The 26,269-nt window shown below is 43.1% G+C and overlaps 2 protein-coding genes across 9 annotated transcripts in view; both read left to right on the plus strand.

Moving 5' to 3' along the window:
* Positions 1 to 16,897, plus strand: part of IFT80 (intraflagellar transport 80) — a 43,402-nt gene extending 26,505 nt beyond the window's left edge. For 4 of the 6 annotated variants that reach the window (XM_052686594.1, XM_052686591.1, XM_052686592.1 and 1 more), the window contains 12 exons: positions 956 to 1,135; positions 3,126 to 3,244; positions 4,074 to 4,148; positions 5,346 to 5,509; positions 8,536 to 8,600; positions 9,345 to 9,480; positions 9,660 to 9,807; positions 10,434 to 10,605; positions 12,082 to 12,171; positions 12,271 to 12,443; positions 13,560 to 13,683; positions 16,422 to 16,897. In XM_052686594.1, the coding sequence (XP_052542554.1) occupies positions 956 to 1,135; positions 3,126 to 3,244; positions 4,074 to 4,148; positions 5,346 to 5,509; positions 8,536 to 8,600; positions 9,345 to 9,480; positions 9,660 to 9,807; positions 10,434 to 10,605; positions 12,082 to 12,171; positions 12,271 to 12,443; positions 13,560 to 13,683; positions 16,422 to 16,535 (1,560 nt within the window). In that variant the 3' untranslated portion in view covers positions 16,536 to 16,897. The remainder of the gene's footprint in view (positions 1 to 955; positions 1,136 to 3,125; positions 3,245 to 4,073; positions 4,149 to 5,345; positions 5,510 to 8,535; positions 8,601 to 9,344; positions 9,481 to 9,659; positions 9,808 to 10,433; positions 10,606 to 12,081; positions 12,172 to 12,270; positions 12,444 to 13,559; positions 13,684 to 16,421) is intronic. The other 2 variants (XR_008207679.1, XR_008207680.1) reach the window with 2 other exon arrangements.
* Positions 16,898 to 17,404: 507 nt separating this feature from the next.
* Positions 17,405 to 26,269, plus strand: part of LOC128082453 (caspase recruitment domain-containing protein 8-like) — a 33,710-nt gene continuing 24,845 nt past the window's right edge. For all 3 annotated transcript variants that reach the window (XR_008207681.1, XR_008207682.1, XM_052686600.1), the window contains exon 1: positions 17,405 to 17,564. Coding sequence is in view for 1 of the 3 variants with exons in the window: in XM_052686600.1 (XP_052542560.1) it covers positions 17,515 to 17,564 (50 nt within the window). In the remaining 2 variants the exon portion in view is untranslated. The remainder of the gene's footprint in view (positions 17,565 to 26,269) is intronic.

A 26,269-nucleotide genomic window follows, 5' to 3' on the forward strand; every position in this document is an offset into this window, starting at 1 on the left:
TAAAAGGTTATTTCATTTTAGTCATCCACTTTCAGGGAAATGCTTGTTCTCAGATTTGGGATGACTCGTATTTCTGAGATGCAAGAAACGGGGAAAAAAAGGTCTTGGTCTGAAAATTCTTCTCGTTTTTGACAAGAATGTATGGGTGGATTTGGACCCACCTAAACTTGAGAGGAGCTTTGCACATAAGGCTGGGGGAACTTTTGAAGAAGGGTTTTCATTGGAGGAAACATAAATGTGGAAAAGGAATAAAATTACGGTTAGCATTAAATGTAAGCTTCTCTGCTTCTCTCCAAGGCTCGGCCAGATGTCACTACTTTGCTTGCAGCCATGTTTCAATTTCTTGTTGCAAGCATAGCAACTGGAAATTTTAATACATCCTTCACCTATAAAATAACAATAAGAGCCCAGAGAAAAGAAGTGGGCAAGGCATCCAGCATCTTTTTTGTGTTAGGAGAAGGGTGCATAGCATCACTTCCAGTGCTTTTCTCAATCCACCAATGTCACAGTGCTGGGAGCACTCTGAGCAGCTGTAGGAGCCTGGCAGCTCTGTGTGCAAGAGGAGCAGCTGCTGCATGCTGCCCAGGCACGGCTGCTCCTCTGCAGCAGAAACAGAATGCAGATGTTTAAGACTGCTGTACCACTGTAGTTGTTTCTACGTACATCCACTTAAATTTCTGTGTAGTAACCATGCATGTTTATGAAGGACTAGATGCACTTGAAGTGACTAGACAACTGGACATTCTTGATTTTTGCCCTGATGGCTTTCCTTTTTGTGTCCCTGCTTTTCAATCTAATGGAAGAAATCTAATCTTGATTCACTTATTAAAATTGTAATACAATTTATCTCATTGATACGTTTCCTTGTAAATATTAACAATACTCTGTTTATTACAATAAGTTACATCCAAGAAGTACAGAAAAAATTAAGAATTCTTTTTTCTCTCTCTACAAGTGGTCCTATGCTTTAGAGAAGCCAAACACTGGCAGCATATTTAATATTGCTTGGTCCGTGGATGGCACTCAGCTGGCTGGAGCTTGTGGGAACGGACATGTCATTTTTGCCCATGTTGTGGAGCAACGCTGGGAGTGGAAGAACTTTGAAATAACATTGATTAAGAGAAGAACCATGCAGGTAACCCAAACAACACTGTGCATTCAGAGTAGCAGCTTTCTAAGGCCTTTTTTTAATAAGAGATTTTTCAGTCTTCAAGTAACAAGTATTATTGATGATTCATTATTGACTATCATAAAATTGCCTTGTACAGAAGATCATATCATCAGATGAACCAGAAGTACCTTATCCTCCAGAATAATGCACAGCTGTGGGAAGCTGCTTACACGAGAGAGAAAACTCCAAGTGCAATAAAAATGTTTATGCAGAAAACAATATGTTGACCATAACCAATAGAATTACAGACACTGTCAGCAAAGATGAGACTGCATCACTAAGTACAGACAATATAGAGGAGCTTTCTTTGCCTTACCTGCATCCAGCAGTTGTTGGAGCTGCTCGTTTAGTAAGATTTCCTGTATCCCTCTTGATAATGAGGCTATGATGAACGTTGCTGTCCCGGTGCGTTTCCAGATAAATTTACTTGCTGGCTACGGCTGCAAAGAGTTGTAATGTTCTTTCCTGCACCACATATTGTATTACAGCCTAAATTCAGGTCTTCCAAACCTACAGAAATGTGTTGTATATCATATAACGTGCATCAGGTACCTACGTGGTGCTTCCAGCCCTTGGGGACTGAGCACTGGGCTCTGGCCTCCGTGGGAGCTGCCAAGTCCCAGCCCTGCTGGAATCACAGCAGGCCCTACATGTGGTTTCTGGAGCTTAGGTTTAGGATCCTTCCTTTGAAAAATCTTGGCCTGAATCCACAGTTAGGTTACCAAATATCTGCAAATTAATTCAAAAATATGAATTTTACCTTTTAATTTGTTCTCTGTGTTCTCAGACACTGACTCACAACATTCACTCAGGACAGTGGGGTAATATAAGATTTCCATCTTACACACTTTCCAAATTGCACATTTGGCATTAGATAGAAAGCCAATATTTTCAGTATCAGAGTCAAATTCCCAAATTCCTAATGATGCCCTTAAAAGTTTTCGTGTCTTGATTCTTTAATGTTGACTATGTAATTGAGAAAAGTTGTAACAACAGGAACGCTGTGTTACAGTTGTGTTTGGTGGGTGGGATAATATGAGTCAGTGTCTGGGAACACAGAGAACAAATTAGCAGGTAAAAATTAATATTTCTTCTTTCATTCCCAGACATCGACTCGTAACAGATGGGCTCTGCTAATAACTCCAGGGAGTTTGAATATGCAAACAACTGAGGAAGGATAGCTAACACTGATCCAAGATTAACATCTTATTTTGTTATTTTCTTCTGAATTTATTTGATTCCTGTATATTTACAGAGGAAAACATTGCCTACAGAGGAAAACAAAAGCTTCTAAATGCTTTCTTTTGTCATTATTATAATAGCAAAATTATGGATGCATCACTGTAGTGGACACAGTAATTAATATGTCTTGCAAATGACTGCTAGACTTCCATAATAATTGAATCCATCCTTGTTTTGCAATCAGTTACAAAATGGAGGAAATCTGGGTGAAATCCTTACATTCGAGATGCCTGAAATCTTTGAGCTCAAGAATGTGTCTTGGTTACAAACAACTGGTTTGCTTGAAACACTGTAATTTGAGCAGACTTTCACATAAGTGGCAAAGACACGGCCAGCTTATTAAAGTCAGTACCTACATTGCTCTTCCTTCAGAATGTGGGAGCACTAAAATATATTAAGTAGAGCTATCTAATATCTCAGCAGCAATCTTTGTCCAAATCTTGGATATTGCTGAGTTGTTTGAATGGGATTTTGATGGGATCACTGAAGTATCACTTTTCAAATTGTTTAAGTAATCAGCTGAGCAGTGAGCCTTGAAAGGGGGACGTTCAGACAGCCTCAATCACCAGAGTTTTTCTTGTGCCTTCATGTTCCAGTTAAGCACTGATTATTTCTTAAATTTAAGGAGGTCTGACTCTTCAGTAGTTTTTATTCTTCGAGCATTAGTGCTGCCTATTGCCATTGTATTCAACCCCAAATTTCTCTTCATCAGGTGCACAATGTTCTCAATGATGCAGTTGATTTGCTGGAGTTCCGTGACAGAGTTATTAAGGCTTCTTTGAGCTATGGGCATTTGGTTGTTTCAACTTCTCTTCAGTGTTACGTATTTTCGTAAGTAATATATATTCACAAAGCCTTTTTGGGTTTATTTAAGAAACAAGAATTTCTTTCCTCGTAAGAAAGCAGCAGAAACTTTCTTTTGGAAACTAATTGGAATATTCTATCTAGCATCATCTGAAGAAAATGAGAGTATAGTTGCACTCCTCCTGCCATCCTTTCCTTCAGCCTCTTGTTGGTTCAGTGCCTGTATGTGTTGCTACAAAAAGTTCTGCTCTTTCCAGGTAGAGGCAGCAGTAGTGCTGGCTGGATGCAAGCATGTTTGCCCCAGTTGGGTGACTCCATCCACTGTCTTCTTTGAAAACTGCTTCTGGCATGCCAATTATTTTGGAATAGAATAGGAATTATTTAGTCCTACATGATGTTTTAAGAACACCATATTCTGTTTCTTATGCTGAAATCTAAAGTTTACTCCTGAAGAACGGAGCAGTGAGACAAGTCATGGTAACAGTAATCCAGTGTGTAACAGGGCACGCAGGGGAGGGTCTCCAGCCTGACTCCAGATCACTGTAAGAGAGTTGAGCTGCAATTCAGAAATATGTTTTAATGTATTCTTGTTCCATATAAATGGGATTTTGCATTCCACTCAGACCACTGAGTACGAAGGGATGCAAAACTAAAGGCACAAGTGTTACTGGATCGCACTGAACGGTTGTCAGTGTTACTTGACTTCTTGCATGCTGTTTTCCTTTTCAAAATCTTGCTTTACAGAAATGTTAAATGAATAAAGTGCGTTTGCTTTACGTGGTGAATTCAGCTTTTTATTTACAGTGATACATGAAGACAGTGGATTTAACAAATGATGAACTCGGTTTTCTTGCAGCACAAATAACTGGAATACACCACTTATCTTTGACCTGAAGGAAGGAACAGTTACTTTGATTCTACAAGCAGAAAGGTAGCTGATGCACTGCATAATATTCCTTATCAGATACTTCCTTAAGATGTATTTCCTAAAAACTTGTGTTTTGTGATTTAACACACACAGAATTTTAGAAATAGACAAAAAATGTTCAGTACTGGTAAGTAGCTTGTGAAAGCTTAGCTGATGTGTTTGTCGTATATGTGATAATGGCAGTGAGTCTTATATTACATAGGTATGACTATCTTCTTGTTTATGGAAGACAGTGAATCTTCCATATAAATATTCCAAAAAAAAAAAAAGTACACTGACATCTGCTTTTTGATGTTTTATACTGCTTTTTTTGAAGCATAATACACTTTATGGAAATTATCTTTTGGCCTCTGTGTTTGATTAGAAACATTGCCAGCTATGCAAAACAAGAAATAAATACCCTCATTTTTCTTATATATTTATATTTATATTTGCAAAAAAATGACTTCTTTTGTTCCATTTGAAAATGTTCTCATCTGCACTTCCTGAAAATTATTTGTCACAGAGCTCTATACATGTACTTTTGTAGGAGGATCTATAGTAGTTTGGCATTCACCAGCTGGCTTTTTGTTTATGGATTTGTTTTGTGTCTAGTTGTACTTAGCAGACAACTACTGCTATGCAGCACTATTTATATCCAGTGTAAAAGATTGGAATGTGGTCTGGCAAATATGGTATTGTTCACTTATGAGTCTTAATAGATGACAATCGGTTCTTAAGTGTCTTGTTTTCTTTACATTATGATCCACACTGAAGGAAATGATGCAGGTATTATAATTTTAAAGCTGGCTGTAGGTGTTAGAGCTGCTTGTCAAGTGTATGCCCACAGTACACAAACTAGCAGTCAGAGTTCTCTTGAGGGGCAACGTGGCAGTTCTGTGTGCAGCCGAATGCTGAGTCTTCATGCATTATGAGACTTAAATCTTAAAATATCTGTAGCCAAGAAAATCACTGTAATTCCAGATAATAAATATTTCTTATGGAAAGAGATAACATTCGCATTAGAACCAAAGTCATCCACACAGAGCACAGAATGTAACTTTGAAACGCAAGGCTTAGAAATTATGGCATGCAACTGAATGATGTTAGATTGTTGTCTTCATTGGCTGAACTGATGATCATTCTTTTCTGTGTTATTAAATGATTTGCATTTCTGTGTTGTTGTTGTTGTTTTAATTTTGGTTTGGTTTGGTTTTGTAGGCATTTTCTTCTTGTAGATGGTGGAGGACTTTATTTATATTCTTATGAAGGAAGATTAATTTCCTCTCCAAAATTTCCAGGAATGAGAACAGACATTTTAAATGCCCAGACAGTATCTTTGAGTAATGATACTCTGGCAGTCAAAGACAAAGCTGATGAAAAGGGTGAGTTCTCAGTTCTGATTATTCCATGTTTGCTACTAGTTCATTGTGAAGTTTTCAACATCTTCGTATTTAACTTGGTTTTCCCTGCTCACACAGCCTAATTATTGTACAAAGAACATAAAGAATTTATCTATGATGTAAATTAACGATAATATTATAATAAAAGAATGACTTAAAATTATGGTTCTTACCTTTGTTTAAAAAATCAAAAGAGGATGATATGCTTCTGAAATTCCAGTTGGGTGTAATGCATCAGAAAACATGCAATATGTGCAGTGAATAATTGCACTGTGAGTTTTCATTCTTAAACATGATTTTCTAAAGAATCACAGAATCACGGAATGGCCAGGGTTGGAAGGGACCTCAAGGATCAGGAATCTCCAACCCCCTGCCTCATGCAGGGCCACCAACCTCCACATTTAATGCTAGACCAGGCTGCCCAGGGCCCCATCCAACTGGCCTTGAACACCTCCAGGGATGGACGGGGCATCCACAGCTTCTCTGGGCAGCTGCTCCAGCACCTCACCACTCTGTAAAGAAATCCCTCAGCATCTTTTTTTCTCTTTGACTGCTTCTCATAGAAGCTAACGGTGCCTTAACCAGTGATCAATTGTAGCTCTGGACTGTTCCTTTCTTTTTTGTACAGATACAAGCTTTTGGGGACTTGTGTCTTTACAGCAGCTACAGTCTGTGCAGCTGATGCGACCATAGCTGTGAGGCTATGGTGCTCTGTCTCAGTGCTCTTGTTGATCTTTATGGTCTTAAATTCTGTGCTCTGGCATCAGAAGCACTGTAATTATAAAGTGTGATGTGACAGAGGGAACTTTTTATGTTAATGAGCGATAAAGGAAAATTTTTGTCAGCTTTTTTTCCATTGTTCTTTCTTGATGCAAATACATCGTTTGCCTGTGCGACGATTTAAATTTGTCGCTGGAAATCCCACAGATCTGTGACTTCTGACTTCACAGCAGTGTCACTTACAGGCCATGCAGATGTTCCAGCCCAGGGCTGCGGTGCTCCTGATAGCTGTATTTCTCTTGTGGCACGGACAGGGGGATCCGTGGGAACCCATCTGCACAGGAGCTGGTTTTGTGTTGGAGTGAAATGCTGAAGCCATCCTGCCTGTGGTTCCAGCTGCTTTTAGACAGTTTCAGAATGTTGGAATTCTTCGTCTTGTACCTCCAACTCCCAACCATTGCTGAAGATACTGTTAGCCGGCTCTGCACACAGGCTAATCTCTATCAAAACTGTAATTTACAGAGGCTGGCTTTCTGGCTATGGTTTCAAAATAAGCCCTCCAAATGATCCTATTGGTGGGAGCTCCCATTCTGCTAATAAATAGGGATTTTTCTTTTCCTATCCTAACTACGAGTCCCACCCATAGCGGTAAAAAGCCTTATGATATGCCAGCACATGGGAAAACAGATTCTTGGCACAGGAAGCTGTGGCTTATCTAAGCCTGTTTCTTCTTCTGCACTCACCCTAGCAGATGCATTTTTTTTCTTTGCCCTATTTTGAGGGCAGGTCTGTTTTTCATAATGCAGTGCATTATAGAAATATCTGAGATGGCTGAGTGTGATGCAGGAAGCAGTTTGCACGTCGCAGCAAGGAGCTCTCTGTGAGCTCTCTGACTCCAACATGCAGCCAGGCATAACTTCAGAGCAGTTCAGTGGGTATTCCTCCTCTCCCAGTAATCCAGAAAAAAACATGCACCTCTGCACTTGGTGTCCTCCCTCATTCTCTAGGGAGGCTGGAGGAGGGAGGAGAGCTTCTCAGAAAGGAGCTGCTGGCCTTAGTTAAAATCAGTTATCTCATGCAAGTACAGCATGTGTTGTGTTAGAAGCACACCATAGCTGTTCTCTTTCTCTGGATTATCAAAGAGAGAAATTAACCTGTGTTTATATGTTTCATTTATAGGTACAAAATAGAGATGATTTGGGTTCTAAATGATTGATGTTGAGATTACACCCAAACACTTGTTTTCTGACATGCCATATAAGCATTGTGGCTTAAGTTATTTGTGAAAAGTTAATCCATTTTAATTGTCTTTTAGGTGCACTAGTTTTCTCTTTACCACCTTAATCTCACTTCCTACAGCTATTACAGTAGCAGTGAAATTGGTTTGTATAGCCAGATCAAAATAAATGTCATGCAGGGAGTCATGCATAAAATTGAGTGAGAAAAATACCCCTTCTCATTTTCTTTTGTATGTTTAACCAGCTGCCAAGAGCAACGCTTGTGCAAAACCCTCTCTTTTCCTCCTCTGCAAACTCAAGCAGTGCCTTGTGAACACCTGCTCTTGCAGTTTCTTTTTTTTCCTGCCTAAATAACCATTGACCTCAAACCAACATCCTGCGTCCTTGTGAAAGACAGACGCAGCAGGATTACCATGTTAACATCGCCATCCTTTGGAGTGAACGTGTACGTTCATCTTATGGCATGTGCTTACAGGTAACAAATTGAAACCTCAGGTGGGATGTGTTACCGAGCATCTGAAACGCTCTCACATCTGTGTTTTCCACAGACTAGTGCTGAATCAAGTGTTTAAGTTACAGCTGGTGTTCATTATGATGTTACTGATTTCTCTAGGTTTGAATACCCACATCTGTCTCTGTGTGCATACTCACATACTGTATGTACACCTTTGTGTGTCTGTGTATAAACACACACACAGTAGGGGTATGTGTGCAAATGCATATAAGAGGTTTTGTGTGTATGTGGTGGTGTGTGCAGCACACACATACACATATATGTATGTGTATGAAGAGAGAGAGAAGGAAAGAAAGAGAAACTTTATTTTTAGGCAGGTTGCAAATACAAAATCTACACTGCATATCCCAGAAATATGGGTGATGTCGGCAGAGCTTCATAGGGGAAAAATGCTGTGGGGTTTTCTGCTTGTTTTCAAGGGCAACAGAGGGACACAGTGAATTACTGTAAATTATACTCTGAAAATAAATGAAACTGATTTTCAAATCTATGGAGAACTGTTGATTTTAACTAATAAACCATTTATTTTCCTCTAGTTATCTATATATTTGATGCTATATCTGGCAAGCCACTGGGAGATGGGAAATCTCTGACCCATAAGGTAAGGTGAATGCTACAGAGTCTTTTGTTGTTTTGAAATTAATAATCAATAGTAGTTTTCCTAACGTTAATGAGTTTAATAACCTATTAAGGTTTACAATCTTAACATGAAGCAATTTGACATTTCTAGTTGACTCTTAGAAAATAAATTTTTAAAAGATTGGATTCTCCATGCAGTGTTTATGTACCGAGGGATATACTCTAGGTTGGCTTCAGTCACTGGCATGTTTCTCAGGTGCACATGACAGACTGAAACTAAATGTGAATTGTTTCAGTGAGCAGTAAAACTGATCAACTGAGCTTCCTTTGCGTATACTTCAATCATTTCTATTGGCAAGAAGACCAGTGGAAAGTCTGTCTTCCATCAGAGCTTTTATTCTTTTTCCTTCAAAAATGATTGACTGAACTGTGTTTTGCTTTTCTTTATTCTTCTGTTATAACCAAACACAAAATCAGGCAGCCTCTCCAGAGAGAGGGAGGAGAACATTCATCTTTAGGCTGCTTTTGTACTGCCACTTCCATTTTTTGTAGCCTCGTAGTAAATTCCTATACTCTTCTCTGCTGTAGTTTTGCTCTCGTCTGTGTGAAATCCAGTTGATATAATGCTTAATTCAGCAGAGAAGACACCTAAAAAGTGCCTTAACAATCCACTTGTCTTGATTTTTGTTGAGCATTCATTTGTTTGAGCACCACATAATCCACAATACAAATCTCCAAAATAAAAATCAAATATTTCCTTCTTCAGACAGAAATTGTGGAGATTGCTTTGGACCAGAAAGGACTTACAAATGAAAGAAAAATAGCTTTTATTGATAAGAACAGAGACCTTTACATTACTTCAGTTAAAAGGTTTGGAAAGGAGCAAAAAATTGTCAAAATAGGTAAGAAGAAATCTAAATGTTATGGTATTTTTAGTTAAAAGTACATTCTGTAGGCAGATTCGTGATCCAGCAAGAGTGAGGTCTGACCATTAAGTACCTCCAGGAAAGTTTCAACAAGCACACATTTATTTTGGAGGGTCTCACAGAACTTTGCCTTACTCTGTTACCTTTCAATTAAGGAACAATGGTTCAAACGTTGGCTTGGAACGACACATCTAACTTACTTTGTGGGATTCAGGATACCCGTTTTACAGTCTGGTACTACCCCAACACTGTCTATGTGGATAAGGATCTTCTGACAAAAACTCTGTATGAAAAAGATGCAAGGTAATGAATTCTTTTTGGTGACAGTAATATTACTGTGTAACTTAATCAGTTTGCTCATTCCTTAAGGAGTTATGGAGCTCACGTAACAATGCGCAGTTTAAAAGGAGTATGATGTCTTGATGAAGAAGCAAAATTTAAATAGATATCTCAAAATAATGTCTTAGTTATTTTAAAAAAAGAAAGTTGACCTGTTCAAATACCTGCTGGAAACGAATGGTATCAAGATATCTGGTCACAGATAACATTATTTCTGTCTCATCGTATTTACTCACTTCAGCACGTGGATGCAATAGGAAATCCTTCACAGAGAGTAACTGAATTCATAATTTCCTTCTAAGAGTTATGGAGCCCAAAACTATTTTGGATTTTATGTTTAAGTTTGTTCTTTGAACAATTGTCTGTATTTTCCTTTCCGTCAGCATAGCTGTCATTTTGTATTTAGGGGATGGTACAGCTACCAAATGGCTATAATTGTTGAGTAACTAGATGCTTAGATTTCTATATGCTTTTAAAACAAAGTAAAATCATGGTGTTATTTAAATAATAATAAAGATTTCTTTGTATTTCTTACGCTCTTTTCAATGTGAAAGAAGTGAATGTTAGCTGACTTTTCCTTCTCTACGCAGTGATTTCAGCAAAAACCCTCAGATCGTACATTTTGTTGGAAATCAAATCACAATCAGAAGAGCAGATGGTTCACTTATTCACGTTAATATTTCACCTTACCCTGTCATTCTTCACGAGTATGTCAGCAGCTCTAAGTGGGAAGATGCTGTCAGGTTGTGTCGCTTTGTCAAGGTAAGTTTTAATAATCAGCAACATTCAGATACAGGCAGAGCGTGGCAGTGAAATTGTTTTTGAATATGACTTTAACATTGGTGGTTGCACATCAGATGTTGGGTCTTTTTTTCCATTTTTATTTGTTGTTCATGATTTTAGGGCTGGTGATGAAAATTATACAGTTCTAACTTGTATTCCCACCGAAGTCCAGATGGATTAAACACAAGTATTCAGAGAAGCTAGTAAAAAGCTTAAGTCTTAGGTCTTAGTGTATCTGATTCAAACTATTCAGTATCTCCACATACCTTTGTTTTGTATTTTTTCATATTCTATTTCACTCTTTTTTTCTCCTTCGCTTTCTTTTGTATATATTTAGGCAACAGCAACAGATGAGGTGAGTCTGGCAGTGCTAAAGAAAAATCCCTCTAAATCCTGCCTCCTTTCCCTCGTTTCATAGAACCATAGACTGGTTTTGGTTGGAAGGGACCATACAGACCCCCAAGTTCCAACCCCTGCCGTGGGCAGAGACACCTCCCACCAGACCAGGCTACCAAAGACCCATCCAGCATCTTTGAGCACTTTCAGGGGTGGGCAGCTGCTGCTTTTCTAGGCCAGAGTGCCATGGCCTCCATGCCCCCATGGTGAAGAATTTCTTTCTCATAGCTGATAGAAACCTACCTTCTTTTATTTTAAAACTGTTAACCCCTTGTCTTCCCACTTCACTCCCTGGTAGAGTTCCTCTCCATGTTTCTTGTAGGCTGCTTTTAGATCCCAGAAGGCTGCTGTAACAATCTCCCTTCTCTTCTTTACACTGAATAACACCAGTTCTGTCACCAGTTTGACTGTTGCCTCTTTAGTAGTTGGCTTCCTTTCAGTATTGTGAACTGGAATTTTGAATTTCAAATATAATATAATTCTTAATTGTAAACATAAACTGAAAATATCCTGGTGGACACCAAATTTTTAAAGTATTTGTTTTCTTTTCAGAGGGTTCTAGTGTCAAGTAATTTTTCCTTTATCTTTCATTTGTAGTACACTTATCATAAGTGACTGGTAATTGTCAGTATCACAGTCCCAGTAGTTGTTTGTAAAACAACTGGTTGGTATTGATCAGATTAAAAAGCTTCAGCCTCGCTCAGTGCTTTGTTTTCCACTGTAGTTCCACAATTATGATAGGTACACTGATGATGAGGTCATGAAATGATTCTGTGGCAAGAGTTCATTGCTGGCTGAGGTGCTGAAAGCCAACAGTTCCTTCAGCCACGCTGTCAGTCTCAGCTGATGACAATAGCACAGTTTTTATAACGAGGGATTTCTGAGAAGTAATTAAATAGTGGCTTTCTATGAAGAGACCACAATGCAGTGAATGGCATACAGGGAAATATTGCACTTCTGTACATTATTTTCAGGACTGATGGGCTTCCTTTGAGAAGCCATTCTTACTGTAATGTTGCATATTTGAAGTTGTAGGAATTGTGTATTTTTTCCTTTCAGGATCAAACCATGTGGGCATGTTTAGCTGCCATGGCAGTTGCCAACAAAGACATGGCTACTGCAGAAATTGCCTATGCATCAATTGGTGAGGTAAGGAAGTGGACTTAACAGTTTCAAAGTTAAACTGTTGCAAAACTGATTTAATTAATCGATTTCTTTCATTAAATTTATTGTGCATCTTGTTAACAGATAGACAAAGTTCAGTACATCAATTCCATCAAAGATCTTCCATCAAAAGAGTCAAGGATGGCTCAGATACTGTTGTTCAGTGGAAACACACAAGAAGCTGAAACCCTACTCCTTCAAACAGGCCTTATTTATCAAGCTATTCAAGTCAACATTAATCTCTACAATTGGGATAGGTAGTATTTCCTTAAATACAGTATGTTCATAAGCAGTCTTATTAGGAGAACCTGTAAATTTCTTAGTTCAACTGTTTTATTAGAGAGTTTCCTCAATAATTTTCCATCTGTATTTGTCCAGAGCTAAATAATCCAAGAAGTAAAGCAACTTTTTTTTTTTTTCCTATCAGATTTAGAAGATAAAAGTATTCAGGGATAAAACTCTGAAACATGCTTAGAGTCACGTTTAAATAACGTTTTCCTTTTTCCCATTGTTGACACAGAAAGGTCCTTAGCAATACGTCACACTGCTGGTGACCCCCGAAGAATTAAAGCTGTTTTGCAATGTCTTGTGGCTAAAAATAGGGATGTGGCTGTTTGGACTCCCAGCACTGTGTAGGTGGATGAAATGTGAATTAGGAATGAGAAAACAGAGTAGGAGTTTCTCCTTTAAACAAGAATACACGCTTGCTGAAAGAATCGGGGCCATTTGCTGCTAATTGCCATGCTGTTATGCTCATATCACTGGGGGCAAAAAGTTTTCTTTCCTCATGTATCTCTGTTTTGAATTGTGTTGCCTAATATGTATGACATAAAAAACACGTTTTTCCATCATTATTTCTTACATGATTCGTATGAAAGCAGATATGAAGGTGATCAGTGATACTAGTCCAGTGGCTTATCTTTCCCACCTACACAATATACTTACAGCACAGGTTGCAAAGCACTGAAGTGCACAAGATGACAATATTCAGAAGTAATTTACGACTATAATGGTGTTCTTAAAAATCATTAATTTTGCCTGTTGTATTGAGGGTGCTGAACTCTACGCATTCTTTTCTATTTTCTTGCAATAAAGACTCCCATTGTTGAGTTCCAGTGATGTGATGAGGCTGTCAACATAGATAAACTGTTGGATATTTTTCATAGCATGCATCATAAAGTAGACAGTCACATCAATTGGCTTCTTTTAACCTCCTGTGATTGATACTGATACGGAACTGCTTGGCTCTGTAGATCAGGAATCCTTGCCTGCAGCTGAAACGCTGCTCAGCATATCGTTTTGTGAAACCCTGGTGATTGTAGTTATGCCAGAGCATTATATAGCCTGACAAGCCCTTTTCTGTTTTATTCCAGGGCACTAGAGCTAGCAGTAAAGCACAAGACACATGTTGACACCGTCCTGGCTTATCGACAGAAGTTCCTAGAGGACTTTGGTAAAAAAGAAACAAACAAAAGATTCTTGCAGTATGCAGAAGGTGTAAGTATTCCTTGGCATTATTCCTACAGCCTTGGGTCAGATGGTTCTTTGCAGCCATTTTTACAGTGGAATTGCTTTGCAGTTTTCCTACTTCAGTTCAAATGTGGATGCAAATCTTAAGATTTTACGTCTGACAGTGCAAATTCATAGCTCATTGTGTGGCTACTTGGCTGGTAACCATTGTGCATGTGTTTTATTTGAAGGCACAGATATGGAATGTATATATTTAGTATCTGGCACGGATTATGCAAATGAAGGCACAGTTGTTTTCTATAAACAGGGAGCTAGAGCTTAGAATGACTGAATGCAAACCTCTTAAATGTCTTCACAACATTTCTACATACTTTTATGGATAGCAGCGATAACAAAGGTTATGAAGATAACCAGATATGTATTAAATGTGAACTATGAACTGTTCTGTCAAATATGATAAATAGCTAGATATATTATTTAATAAATCTCTGGAAAGCCTCTTTGTAATCATTAGGTTATTTCAATGCACCAGTCTTAAAGACTGAGGAGATACCTTATTGTTCATAAGCTAAATGCACCTTAGATTTCAGCAGGGTATTTTCTGTGCCTAACCCTTATGAGGGGTACTACATATGCACCTTAGACAGCAGTTTCACCCAGCACCCTTTATGCTCTTCCACTTGGTGTTCCTAAGCACTCTGAGGGTGCAACTGTAAAAAGAGACACATACTTCAATGCATCCTTTCATCCACTGTAGCTGATGGATCAGGAAATGCATCTTAGCTGCTTGCCCGGATCCTTTAATTGGACAGTGCCCATTACACTTTCAATAAAGCTTGATTTCTAATGTAAGTCATTAGCTTTTAGCGCTTCTGATGATGTTTCATATCATAAACAAGAACAAAAGTCTGCACAGTATCTATCCACTTATTGAACAGTACAATTCTTCAGTACTTTACCTAGGAAATGTAGAAAAATAACAGTGGATTTCAAGGACTGTTATTACGCAGCATTTTCAGCTGCTGAGCTGAAATTATGTCTTCTACTACACTGAGGTCCATCGCTGAGCAAATAATCATGTTAATCCCCTGATGCCTCTGAAAGAGCCTTTTTGGATAATACTGTCCTACCTTTAAAACATCAGGAAAGCTGGAAGGGTTCCTAAGCAGTCAGGGTCAAGGTGTGAGCAGAGCCTAAGGGGGTTCACCTTGCACTCAGTCTTGAAAATTGGGTGTTGAGTGCAGGAAGTTCCTTGAGTTGTATTCCATATCACTGTGGATGTTCCATACATTTTCCATTCTGGTGTTCTTGTCTGCTGGACCTACCTAATGAAGTCAGTTTGATGCTGTTGGATACCGTGATATCTAAATTCTTAAAGCAGCCTGTCAGATTCAAACAGCAATTGAGAAGAACACGATCATGACATTAAAGAGGAAAAAAAATCATGTTGCTGTTCCCTCCTGGGGAAAAGAACAATCTTTCACTTTCCATCTCACTACCAAAAGCTGCGTCAGCCTCAGATAGGGAGCTCTTACTCTTTTCTGTACTGCAGCTGAGACCACTGCTCTAGCAATCAGATGTGGAATCTAAACAATGTGCTTAGTTGTTATATTCACATCTTTATATATAAGGCACTATGAATCTAATATGTATGCTGAGAATACATATCTTGGCAGTTTCTAGGTGTCACTGGCAAGCGTTGTTGGCTTCATGGGCAAGTAGCTCTCTGGCTTAGATGGTAGAATTGGCCCTTTCTGTGGTATGTTTAGCATCTGTGTGACATCTGTTAAAGCAAACACATTCTTTCTTAGAGCTCCATAAAGATTTCAGTCATCAGATCCAAAGCACCTGGACCCAGCAAATGCATCCTGAATTGGGGGATTATCCTTTACACATAAGAATATGGGTGTTGCTTTTATATCTTCCCCCAGCAGAGAATCTTTCTTCTTATTTCACAACTTGGTTAACAGGATAACAGCTACTATGAAAACTGCCTAGGCAGCAGTTGAGATATTTTACCCCATTCTTACCTTTGACAGCCTTCATTTTCTAGCAGTGAAACTGAACTTTGCAGCTACATTTCTGCCTAGGTTTTGGACATGTTATTGTAGTCATTCAAGTGCACCATGATCCGTGTTTTCATGTCAAGCATTTTTGGAAACAAAGACAACTATTGCACCCAGCTGCACAGTGTGTATTGTGCTGTATCTGTTGTCTGAAGTTTCACTGAAATAGAGTACAGCCAGAAGATGACGATTCTCTGCAGCTGGAGAAAAATGTAAATAAAGCTGAAACGCTTCTAGATGTAGAAGACAAATTTCAAGCAGAAATCTGATTTCTGTTATATCAAATAACAAGTGCAACAAGCCATCAACTGACCTAGTGAACTTTCACTCCAATCCAAAGCAATACTGCAAATATTATTGATAAAGAGCTGTGTCCTGACTTACAGGGCAGATTTCATGACATTTGTTAGATGTTAGCTGATCCAAGTTATTTTCCTGTTCTAACGTGGGGGTCTTTTTGTCAGATGCAATGAAATGATGTACTTTAAAAAATTTTGCACATTTTTATTTTAACTTAAAGGTGGGAAGATCCATTTGCTAGAATTCAAGTGTGCTTTTGATTCATTGTATTACTATAAATTGTCATACTTGAAGAATCACCATCAACCAAGTTTTCAGAGTCTACTGCTAGTGAATGGCTACCTGACCTCTCTGTACAATGTCAGTTGACCTCTGTGTACTCATTTTCTATTCTTGCAGCTGGAAGTTGACTGGAATAAAATCAAAGCCAAAATAGAGATGGAAATTGCTAAAGAAAGAGAACGAGCAGCAGCCAGTGCCACAGTAAGAGCTAGTGTAACTGTACAGCAGTAACTGACCTTCTGGCCGTGTTAGTAAGTGCTTCTGGAGCGTTGGGTGCAGGCATATTTTGTCAAACAGAAGTAAAAATCAGCAAATGTTTTGTGGGGAGCAGGAGCTAGAGCTGGTGCAATTCTTGTTAGTTTTCTTTTACATAGGAAAGTGACTGCGTATGTTAGAGGTTCTCTATAAAAGCCCTTTGCAGTGCAAAGATGTGAGCAGGCTGTTCATAACTGGCATTTTATAATAGAAATCTTTTAAATTAGCATCAACCTGTTAAATATCTGAGCACCTGGCGAATTTCTCACATTCTGTAAATGATTATATGGCACTTTTTGCATAGTTTATCAATTTCAGAATTAAAACAACCAAATAAAGAGTTTTGCTTGGGATTTGGTTTTTGTTGTTGTTGTTTGTTTTCCTAATGTAGCTAATAGGTGATGCATTAGGTGATCTTCTAATTGATTTACTCGATTGTTAAATAAAACAACAATTTTGATGTAGCTCATTTGAAGCTCCCCAGTGTTTTGGTGTACTGCCATGGGACGCAGTGAACACCTTCCACTGACTTGCAGAAAGCACTTACTGCTTCCAGAATTGAGCCCAAAATAGCACTAATGGCAAGCGTTTAATGTTAAATTTATGAACCCTGGCTCAGATTTGCAATGCATTGTAAGCAATTTTTAAAGACCAGCCTAGTGGTGATACCAAGTTCTGAAACTCAACTCAGTCTTGCTTTCCTTGGGGTCAGCTGAAAGCACTGTTAGATACCCATTACCCATGACCTGGCAAAAGGCTTGTGTGTGTGCTGGCCTTGGTGTTCTGGGGTTGGAACATCAAGTTATCCAGCTGGACTCACAAAAGTTATTCATTGTGCACAGGAGGCTGAACCTGTTTTCCTGCCCTTTTTCTGGTGGATTGGAAGCTCGGAGCATTCTGGATGTTGAGGTTGCATGTTGGGTGTGAAGCCAGTGGCTGATTCCACTGGTGGCACATGTGCACACCAACCCTGCGAGCACAGCTGTGGGACCAGGCTTGGAAAAGGTAAAGCTGAGGGTATAGGAGGGTGGGGTGAGAATTACTGCAGCTTTTTAATGTAGAATTCTTAGTAAGTGTTGGTGGTAGCACCTTGAAATAGAAGGGAAAATGAGGGGAAAAGCAGGGCAAGCTCTGAAGGAACCAGCCTTATCTCTGGCCCTGCTAGTCAGGATGGGGAAATGGGACAGCAGCATGTGTTCCTTGGGGTTTGCCTGTTTGTTGTGAAGATGGACATTCTCTCAGCCATCCTCACACAAGCACTGTGTTAACATCACCCAAAAAGCTCCATGTGAGAAAGTTATGCAGGGTAAGGTCTGCTTTCTCTGAATTTTGGCTGTTTTGATCATTCTGTCTGTGGCCATCTTGTAGCTATTGGAAAAGCGTCATGAGAAACTTAATGTCTCATTCATTTAGGAAGACTGTCTGTAGTCATCCTGTTCTCTTGTGAGGCTCCTACCAAATTCCTGATCCTGAAGCCTTGCACTGCTCACATGGGACCAGTGCTGATTTGTAAGAACAGGTTTTTCTTCATGTTCCTTGGGGCTTTGCACACTTGTTAGGCTCCCTGTCCCCCGAAAAATACAAAAAAGGCCTCACCTCAATTCCAGCTGCCTCAGGGAAATAAAGAGCACGCTGCCAGAGGGTGCCAGGATTTTATTAGCAAGCAGTGGAGGTTGTTTTCCTCCATTTGCCTTGATGAGAAATGAAAGGCTCTGTACAAATGCTGAGGGTTGTGGAATAGGCTGCAGATCCTGCTGCTCCTGCCTGCTGCTCCCACCCTTGTGGCATGATGGCTCTGGCAGGCTGAGCTCGCGGTGTTGTGCTGATGACATTGTGATCTGGGCACTGTCTGAGCTGCAGACAGCCCTTTCCTTCACATCATTGTACCTTAATGATGTCATCATGCAAGAGGTGATGTCCCCAAGTCAGCTTCCTCCAACATACGCGTTGTCCCTGGCTGCCACCTTCCTTTGTGCAGGCTCTCTGCTCGTCCTGCTCACTCTGGGCAGCCACTGCAAAAGAGAGCTGGGCAACTCAGCCCTTTTCTTGTCCAGCCCGCAGCAGGGAGGCAAGCAGCAGCTCCGGGGCTGCTCATCTCGGTAGGGAAGTCTGGTGTCCCGCAGGCCTGTCGTGCTGCAGACTCCAATGTCCTCCAGTTGCACCCAGCGAATGGCGTGTCCCCAGCAGGGGGGGGCTTTTCTTGAGTCCTGACCATCCTGGGGCCCTCAGTGTCCAGCATTGCATCCCTCCTGGGAACTACCAATGCAGCATCCCATAGCACCCAGCATCCCTTTGTGGTCAGTGTCCCATCATGTCCAGTATCCCATTTTGTCCCCCATCCCATCGCATCCAGCATCTCTCCCGGGGATGCCGGCACTGCAGGGACCGCTGCATCCCTCCCGTACGCGGGTGCTCAGCCGCACACGCAGCCTTCCCCATTCCCGTCCCGGGTTTGGCGGCTGGGGCAGCGCTGCGCCTCCTCATAGCTGGGCAGATGCTTCACCTTCTCGTAGCTGGGTAGCGGCGGCAGCCCCTGCTCCGCGCCCCGCTCTTCCCTCAGCTCACCCTGCGGGGCCGCGGGGCCGTGCTGGCGGGGCCGGGGAGGGCCGTTCCGGCGGGGCCGGGGCGCGGGGCAAGCCCTGCGGTGAAGCAGGCAGCCGGCGGCCAGCAGGGCCAGCAGCACGAGCAGAGCCGCCAGCCTCCGCGCCAACCACCGCGCCCGCGGCAGCCAGGCGCGCCCCGCAGCCCCCGGCCCGGCCCCCGCCCCGCCGCATCCCGGCCCCGCGCAACCCCCGGCGGTCCCGCACGGAGCCCCGCACGGCGCGCCCCGTCCGCCCGCCATCCCCGCAACCAACCCCGCGGGTCTCCGAGCGCACCTCGAGGTCTGGGGTCGGCAGCCCGGCCCGGCGGCACGGCTGGGTTTTATCAGGTTTGATTCCTGATGAAAAATTGATGGGCCATTTGGCGGCGGTTCACGGGCTAATGGGGTGGCGGCGGCGGAGAGGATGGGGCAGAGGGCCAGAGGTGTTGTGGCAGCCGCGCAGCAGCTCCTTCTGGAGTTAGCAGCGGAGCCATCCCACTGCCTGCACCTCGTGGTCAGCGTGTTCCAAAATGGAACGGGTCCTCCTTTGAGTGGGGATAATCTGAGCCGCAGGACATGGGGATGAGCAGTAGCGTGGATGAACCCAAGGATTTGGGGCTGAGTTCTACTTGAAGACATGGGGCTGAACCTGAGGATTTGGAGAAGGGCACAAGAATGAGTGATGCCCACAGATGTTGGGAAGAGCAGTACTAAAGGACGTGGGAATCAGCAGTACCCAAACCTTGAGCATCCCATGGGAGGAGAAGTGCCAGGTGCAGAGCCCACCATTGATTTCACCGCTTACAACAGAGAACTTTGAAGCTGACTGCATGTGCAAGGTCCAGGTGGGCGAGCTGTTTGGGCTTCCTTTCTGTTGGTTTTTCACTCCTGCTATTATAGCTTCTATTGGTGCAAGGCCAGGAGGGCCCTGTGTCACCTCACAGTGATCGGTGCTAGGGGCTGACTCATCTCTTCATTGTGGTCCCACAACAATCCCACACACTTGTCTGTCTTGTTTGCTGATTCCCATCAGCTCATCTGCAAAACTCCTCAGGCAAGCAGGAGAGGAGAGTGGGCTCTGCTCTGCTCATGGAAAAACTTACTCACGTGGAGCATGGCACAACACGATCAGTGCTTTTCTGCTCAGCTTCCCTCTGGGTGACCAAGCCAAATCTGATAGGCAGCAGTGGAACCACCGGCGTCACGGTCCTGGGTGCTGGACTGGTTTCCTTTGCCCTGTTTACTTGACCTGCAGTGACTTCACTTCTGCTAGCTATGAGCAATGCTCCTGCTGTCATCCTTGTATTTGGGTAACCTCATACATGTTGTATCTGCTGCAGATTTTACAGCATTCAGGAGGAAAGAGGTAAAAAAAGGTTCTGTGCAACATGGAGCAATGGGCAGAGGCTGCAGCGATTCATGCAGTAATCGAGAAACCATTTCTTCCTACCATCTTCAGGGATCTCATTTGCAGAATTTCCTTCTGTTTTGTTTCTTTGGGCATTTCTTACAGCGGAGCAGTGCTGGAGCTGGAAGCCCAGGTGGGCACAGCTCTCTGCCATGCACGGGGCCCTGGAGAATCACTGATGGGATCTTTATGGCAAACACGGCGGTGAGTAACCAGCATTGCACAGTGCGAAGCATTAATAAAGTGCTGCATTTTAACAGCCTTTCTGATCAGCTGCATCTTCGGTGTCAGAGCATCATGAAATATTAAGGCCTGCTGATGGCTCAGGAAAGCCAACATTTTGGTGAGCCCCCTGTCTCAGGACGTGGCTGAGGACCAGCAGCTCTGGGTAGGCAAAGTAGGGATGGAGGCAGCGGGGCTGCCAGCTGTGCAGGCAGATGTGCCGCAGCTTGGGGAGAGCTGCTTAGGGCCAGGATCCTGAAGTTCTCTTAAACAAGCAAGCCTAGAGCCAGGGGATGGCATCTGTATTAGAGCTCACATTCAGCAGCTCAGAGCTTCATAAATAATGATCCAGAGCACCAAAAGCTTCTGGCAGATCAATGCAAGCAGCTATCAAAAATAGCAAGTGTCCCTGTGCACCGGTGCTGTCTCAGTCATAGAATTACAGAATCATTATAGTTAGAAAAGATCATCTAAGATCAAGTCCAACCATCAACCCATCAGTTGGACGTCTGCATTTAACATGCCTTCTGTTCGTTGGACACCCACTAATGCATCTCCAACTTCTTGCAACTGTGGCCTCTGCAGATCTCAAAAAACAAACCCAAATAAACCTTGGTTGTGATCCTGGGTGAGCAATGTGCACGCTGGGACCAGGGAAGAAGAACCCCGGTTTCTGGGAAAACATCCAGAAATAGAGGGCTGGAGAGCAAGAGCTTATTGCCATGGCCAATGTTTCCCAGCAGAAAGCATGGTGTAGGTTTGGCTGTGAGAATTTTTGGCTTATACACAGATGTATCATGTGTGTCTTGCAAGATGTGAGGCCCACTGGAGTCTCAGCATTTCTGGAAGGAGCCAAAGCTGCCTCTCCCCAGCTTTGCAAGGACTGTGCAGTCATCGATCCTGCAATTGCCCCCTGCAGAAATCCGTCAATCCCTTGGAGCAGCAGTTATTAAAGGCTTGACTTCCAACTGGCGCCAAAGAGCTGACCTGGCCAAATAGTTACTTTGTAGAGGGCTTCATTTTCCTGGCGGCCATCAGCATTTGTGTAACTCTAAGCCCGTCCTCACAAAGCCTGCTACCTGCACTGCCCTTGGTAGAATGATACTTCATATCAGCCTTGCCCTTTCTTTTACATTTCCTCCAAAAATGGGGAAAGTAATAAGGAAGAAGCACAACAAAGAAGTTTCCTTTTGGCAGGGCCCATTGCACAGCAGTTTGCAGCAGAAATAATCCTGTAGCTCCAAGGAGGGATGCACAGTGCTGGATGACAACACAGATCTGAGATGGAAACAGACCCTTGAAGGACTTCACAACACTCAAACCAATTTGGCAAAGTGAAGAATAAGTAGTTGTTAAAAGTTCTGCAAAAGCAGGAGCTGATGGAAATGCCCAGCATGGCCTGCTTCGATCCCTGCTCAGCTGGGGTGAGCTCTGAATTGCTTGAATTAAAACCACAGAGCTGAGCTCTATTACTGCATACTTCTCAGCACATCTGTAACTGCAATAGGCTTCGGAAACAAGAAGATGACTCTGCATGTGTATGTCATTACCTCACAGCTCAGAAATCTCTACTGCCAGCAGATATTTTCTTCTAGACTATTAAAAAAAGAGAAAGTGAGTGAGGGAGGCTCGAGCAAGCATGCATGGCCACCAGTCCTTCCCACACGAGGTATTCTCTTCTGCTTAATGACTCTGGGTGTTCTCAGAAATGAAGTGATGGGTAGGATCTAAGCATTCTTCTTCACTGCAACTGGGACTTGAACCATGCTCACGTTGGAGAGGATCCCATTCATTCACTGGGTTTTGGCTGAGTCTTCTGGTGTTGCAAGTAATGAGTGCCTCCACACCTAATGCTTATCTAAAAGGTAGCTCACAGGACAAGCAGGATTTGTTGCGTGGCTGTTTGTTGATTAACAATGTTAATTTCTGCTGACAACCCCTGGATCCCAGCACTGTCCATGCGCTGGCAGCTGGTATGCTGCTGCTCGGTGTAGTGCAGAAATGCTGAAATGTGTTAAAACGCAGCAACAGCTCAAGGCCCATAAAGCACCTTTTGTCAGAGCAGGAAGGATTGCTGCCATGCTCTGGAAGAATGAAAAAAAATCATGATATTTTTAAACAGGGGGCAACATTTTCCCCGACCGCAGCTCTCGTTAGTCACACCGGTTCTCCAGGGGCTGCAGTGATACAGTCATGAATTTCTGAGATGATTTCATCTCACTGTTATTTACAACTTAGCTCCAAAGCTCAGCCTCTTCCTATTATTTGTGGTTAAATATAGCAGCGGATTCTTTCCCATTCCTCCTCCTCTCGGCGCAGTCCCTCTGCCACCCACACAACATGAATCACAGGGCACACACATCCCGGGGTCACCACGAGCACAGGAGGTGAAACCATGTCTGTGTGCTGGAGCCCAGCATGCAGGGATGATCCCGGTCCTCTGACTGCATCCCCAGCATGATGGTTGGGAATGATTTTAAACTGAGGCAAGGGAGGTTTAGGTTGGATATGAGGAGGAAGTTTTTCACCCAGAGGGTGGTGAGGCACTGGAATAGGTTGCCCAAGGAGGCTGTGGATGCCCCATCCCTGCAGGCATTCAAGGCCAGGCTGGATGTGGCTCTGGGCAGCCTGGGCTGCTGGTTGGTGACCTGCACACAGCAGGGGGTTGGGACTGGATGAGCATTGTGGTCCTTTGCAACCCAGGCCATCCTAGGATTCTATGATTTGGGGATTTTGGGTGCCCCCGTGGAACCCCACCAAGGATGGCATCACTGTGAGCCCTCACCATGGCAAAGGAATGCCATCCCACTGGAAACTATTTCCCTTTTTTCCCTTCCATTCTGCATGAAGATGCTTTTTTTAAACGGAGCTTCTCTCACCCTGATGCAGCCCTTTTGTGAGGAGTTTTTGCTGGCTATAAATGCAATACACCTTCAAAATGAGGCAAGTCAGGGCATCACCAGGTCAATAGGATGTTTAACAAAGAAGAAAAAGGAAAGAAAAACACCACTTATTTCAGCAGGGGGGGAGAGGGAGGGGTGTGGGAGGACATGCCCAGCCCAGATCATCCCGCCAGTGCAGGAAACATTGCACATCCCCACACTGCCACTGGATGTGAACCGTGAAAACTGCAGCATGGAAATTGAGGCTGCTGTTCAGGGCAGGGCAGAGGCTCAGCATCACAGAGGGCAGCTGGATGGGGCGGGCTGAAACTGCTATTTTTACCGCAGAGTTGAATCCTTTGTGCGCAGGCGGCGCTGCGGGATGCTCGCCAACAGGAAAGGGCCCCGCGGAGCCCCTGGTGCTGTGCGTCCCCGTGGGTCAGCTGTGAGCCCGTGGGGCTGTGCGAGGCACCCACATGGTGGGGGTCAGATGGCAGAGGCTTGGGAAATGTGGAGTCTGGGTCCTCAGGAGCCATAATAGCTGATTTGTCATCTTCCTCCGCCTCCGAACTGACCCCAGCGCTCCGCACACACTGGATTTATTAATTCGATCCCATCTGGGATGGTTGACATTTAGATTCTGAAAAGTTGGGATAAAAGTACGGAAAATGCATCGTTGTTTTGCTCTGGAGAGAAGCACACTGCAAGGTGCTGTGTGCAGAGATTCTGATCTCACCTTGTGCCATGCATGGCATCAGGGGCAGTGATGGCACGGGCATGTAGATATTAAATGTTTGTAGCTTTGGTGCACCACATCTGTGGAGAAGCTGCAGTGAGTTGCCCTCCTTGTCCCACTGTGTCCTATGGCTCAAGCTGCTTCCCCTGTACATAGAGAGAGGATTGCTGTTGCCATCAGTGCCACTAAAGTCAGTACTCTAAAATGGAAAACCCCATTGTAGTGCATTGCATCCGCAGCTGTGTCTGCTTTGAGCAGTGGTTTAAGAAGGGAGAAAATGCTCTCAGGCTAAGTCCTCGTGTCCCACGCTGCCCTGCCTGGCTCTGGGGCAGGAAGGCTGTGCTTTTTGGCGTTCAGCTGTACGGATGGTTCAGCACAGCACTTAAAGTCTTTTTGGTAACATTCGGACAGCCCTGGGAACGCCGACACTCCGAGCGGAGACACTTCTGCTCGTACACTGCCCCCAAATGGCAAAAAGAGATGGGATGTGGAGCGCGGCTCTGCAATGGGCGAGGATACGGTGTGTGCCAGGAGCTGCAGGGAGGGAGAACAGCAAATATCCAGAAAATGCAGTGATGTAATGACAGGCGTTCACTGGTTCCTGTGTCCCAGGACCCTCAGCAATGTGTCTCCAGCCTTTTCCCCTCCATGCCTCCCCTCCACAACAGCTGGTTGTGATTTCTGCTCTAAGTGACAGCACTGGGTCGCAGCCAGTGATGTGTGTGCAAGACCAAGGCCTGTCTTTGGAGAAGGGGGTGGAAATTAGAAGCAGCCCATGGCTGTGTGATGGACAGATGCCTGCATACAATTAGGCAATTGGAAATTATGCAGCAGGCAGATGAAAGTGCTGCTATCCATTCGCCAATTATTACAGGAGTATTTTTTGGGTGAAAATCCAGGACTATTTGTTATGGTTGTGCCCAGCCTGGCATCAAGCTATAGGGTTTGGTTAGGGCACTTGGAACCAAGAGGTGTTGGAAGCTTTCAGCATTCAAATTGATCCCTGCCTTTCAGGAGGAGGACTGAATTATGCTTCTATCAATAAGTAATGGTCTTGGAGAAGCTTGTTTAACTTAAAGATCAAGCGAGAGCTGGAGAGGAGAAATCTAATTTTACAGCAATGAGAAATGGGATGGCCAGGGCTTGGGCAAAGCTACTGACACGGTTACAGAGCCGGATGCTAACAGGGGCATTAAGTGTAGGTATGGATAAGGAAGAGTCTCAGGCCATGGAGGACTGACCAGATGCTGTCTCTGCAGTTCCAGCGCAGCTGATTCTCAGCTTAAGCTGGCTGCAGAGGGATCCCATGCAGATGATGTGCCACGTTTGTCATTCGAATGAAAAGACCTTAATTTTCTGATGGAAGGCACTGAGCAGTACAGTACAACACATTATCCCTAGCGAACAATAAAGCCCACATTTTAAGTTTGGCACAGGACGCTTTCACAACTGCCTGTATGAATATGTGAATGCATTCAAATACATTCAAATGCATTCAAATACTCTCAATACATCCCAGTGAGTTCTCCCCCTTTGCATGAATGTTCACAATCCTGTACAGGAACAAACACGCTGTTGTACTGAGGTGCTTCTGCTCCTGGAACTGACTGCAGGCTTCACTACAGTGTGACTCCAGCTCCAACTGGCAAAGGGTTGCTGAAACAGCAGTCGCTTTTGGGGACTGAGCCTCTGTGGAGTTGTTTTGATTGGGGTGTTTTGAACCAGAAGCTGGTGTTGGAGAAGTGATCTGGCTGCTCTGTGAGGCTGTAAGCAATGTGTGCCAGGCTGGGCCTGCCCTGGGGTGATTTGTGAATATTTTGTGTTGGCATCATTATCAGGATGTTTATACGTATTTCTTCACTTTGGTGTGTCTGGGAAAAG

This window comes from Tympanuchus pallidicinctus, unplaced genomic scaffold, assembly GCF_026119805.1.
Source record: "Tympanuchus pallidicinctus isolate F22 unplaced genomic scaffold, pur_lepc_1.0 scaffold22, whole genome shotgun sequence".
NCBI classification, from domain to species: Eukaryota; Metazoa; Chordata; class Aves; order Galliformes; family Phasianidae; genus Tympanuchus; species Tympanuchus pallidicinctus.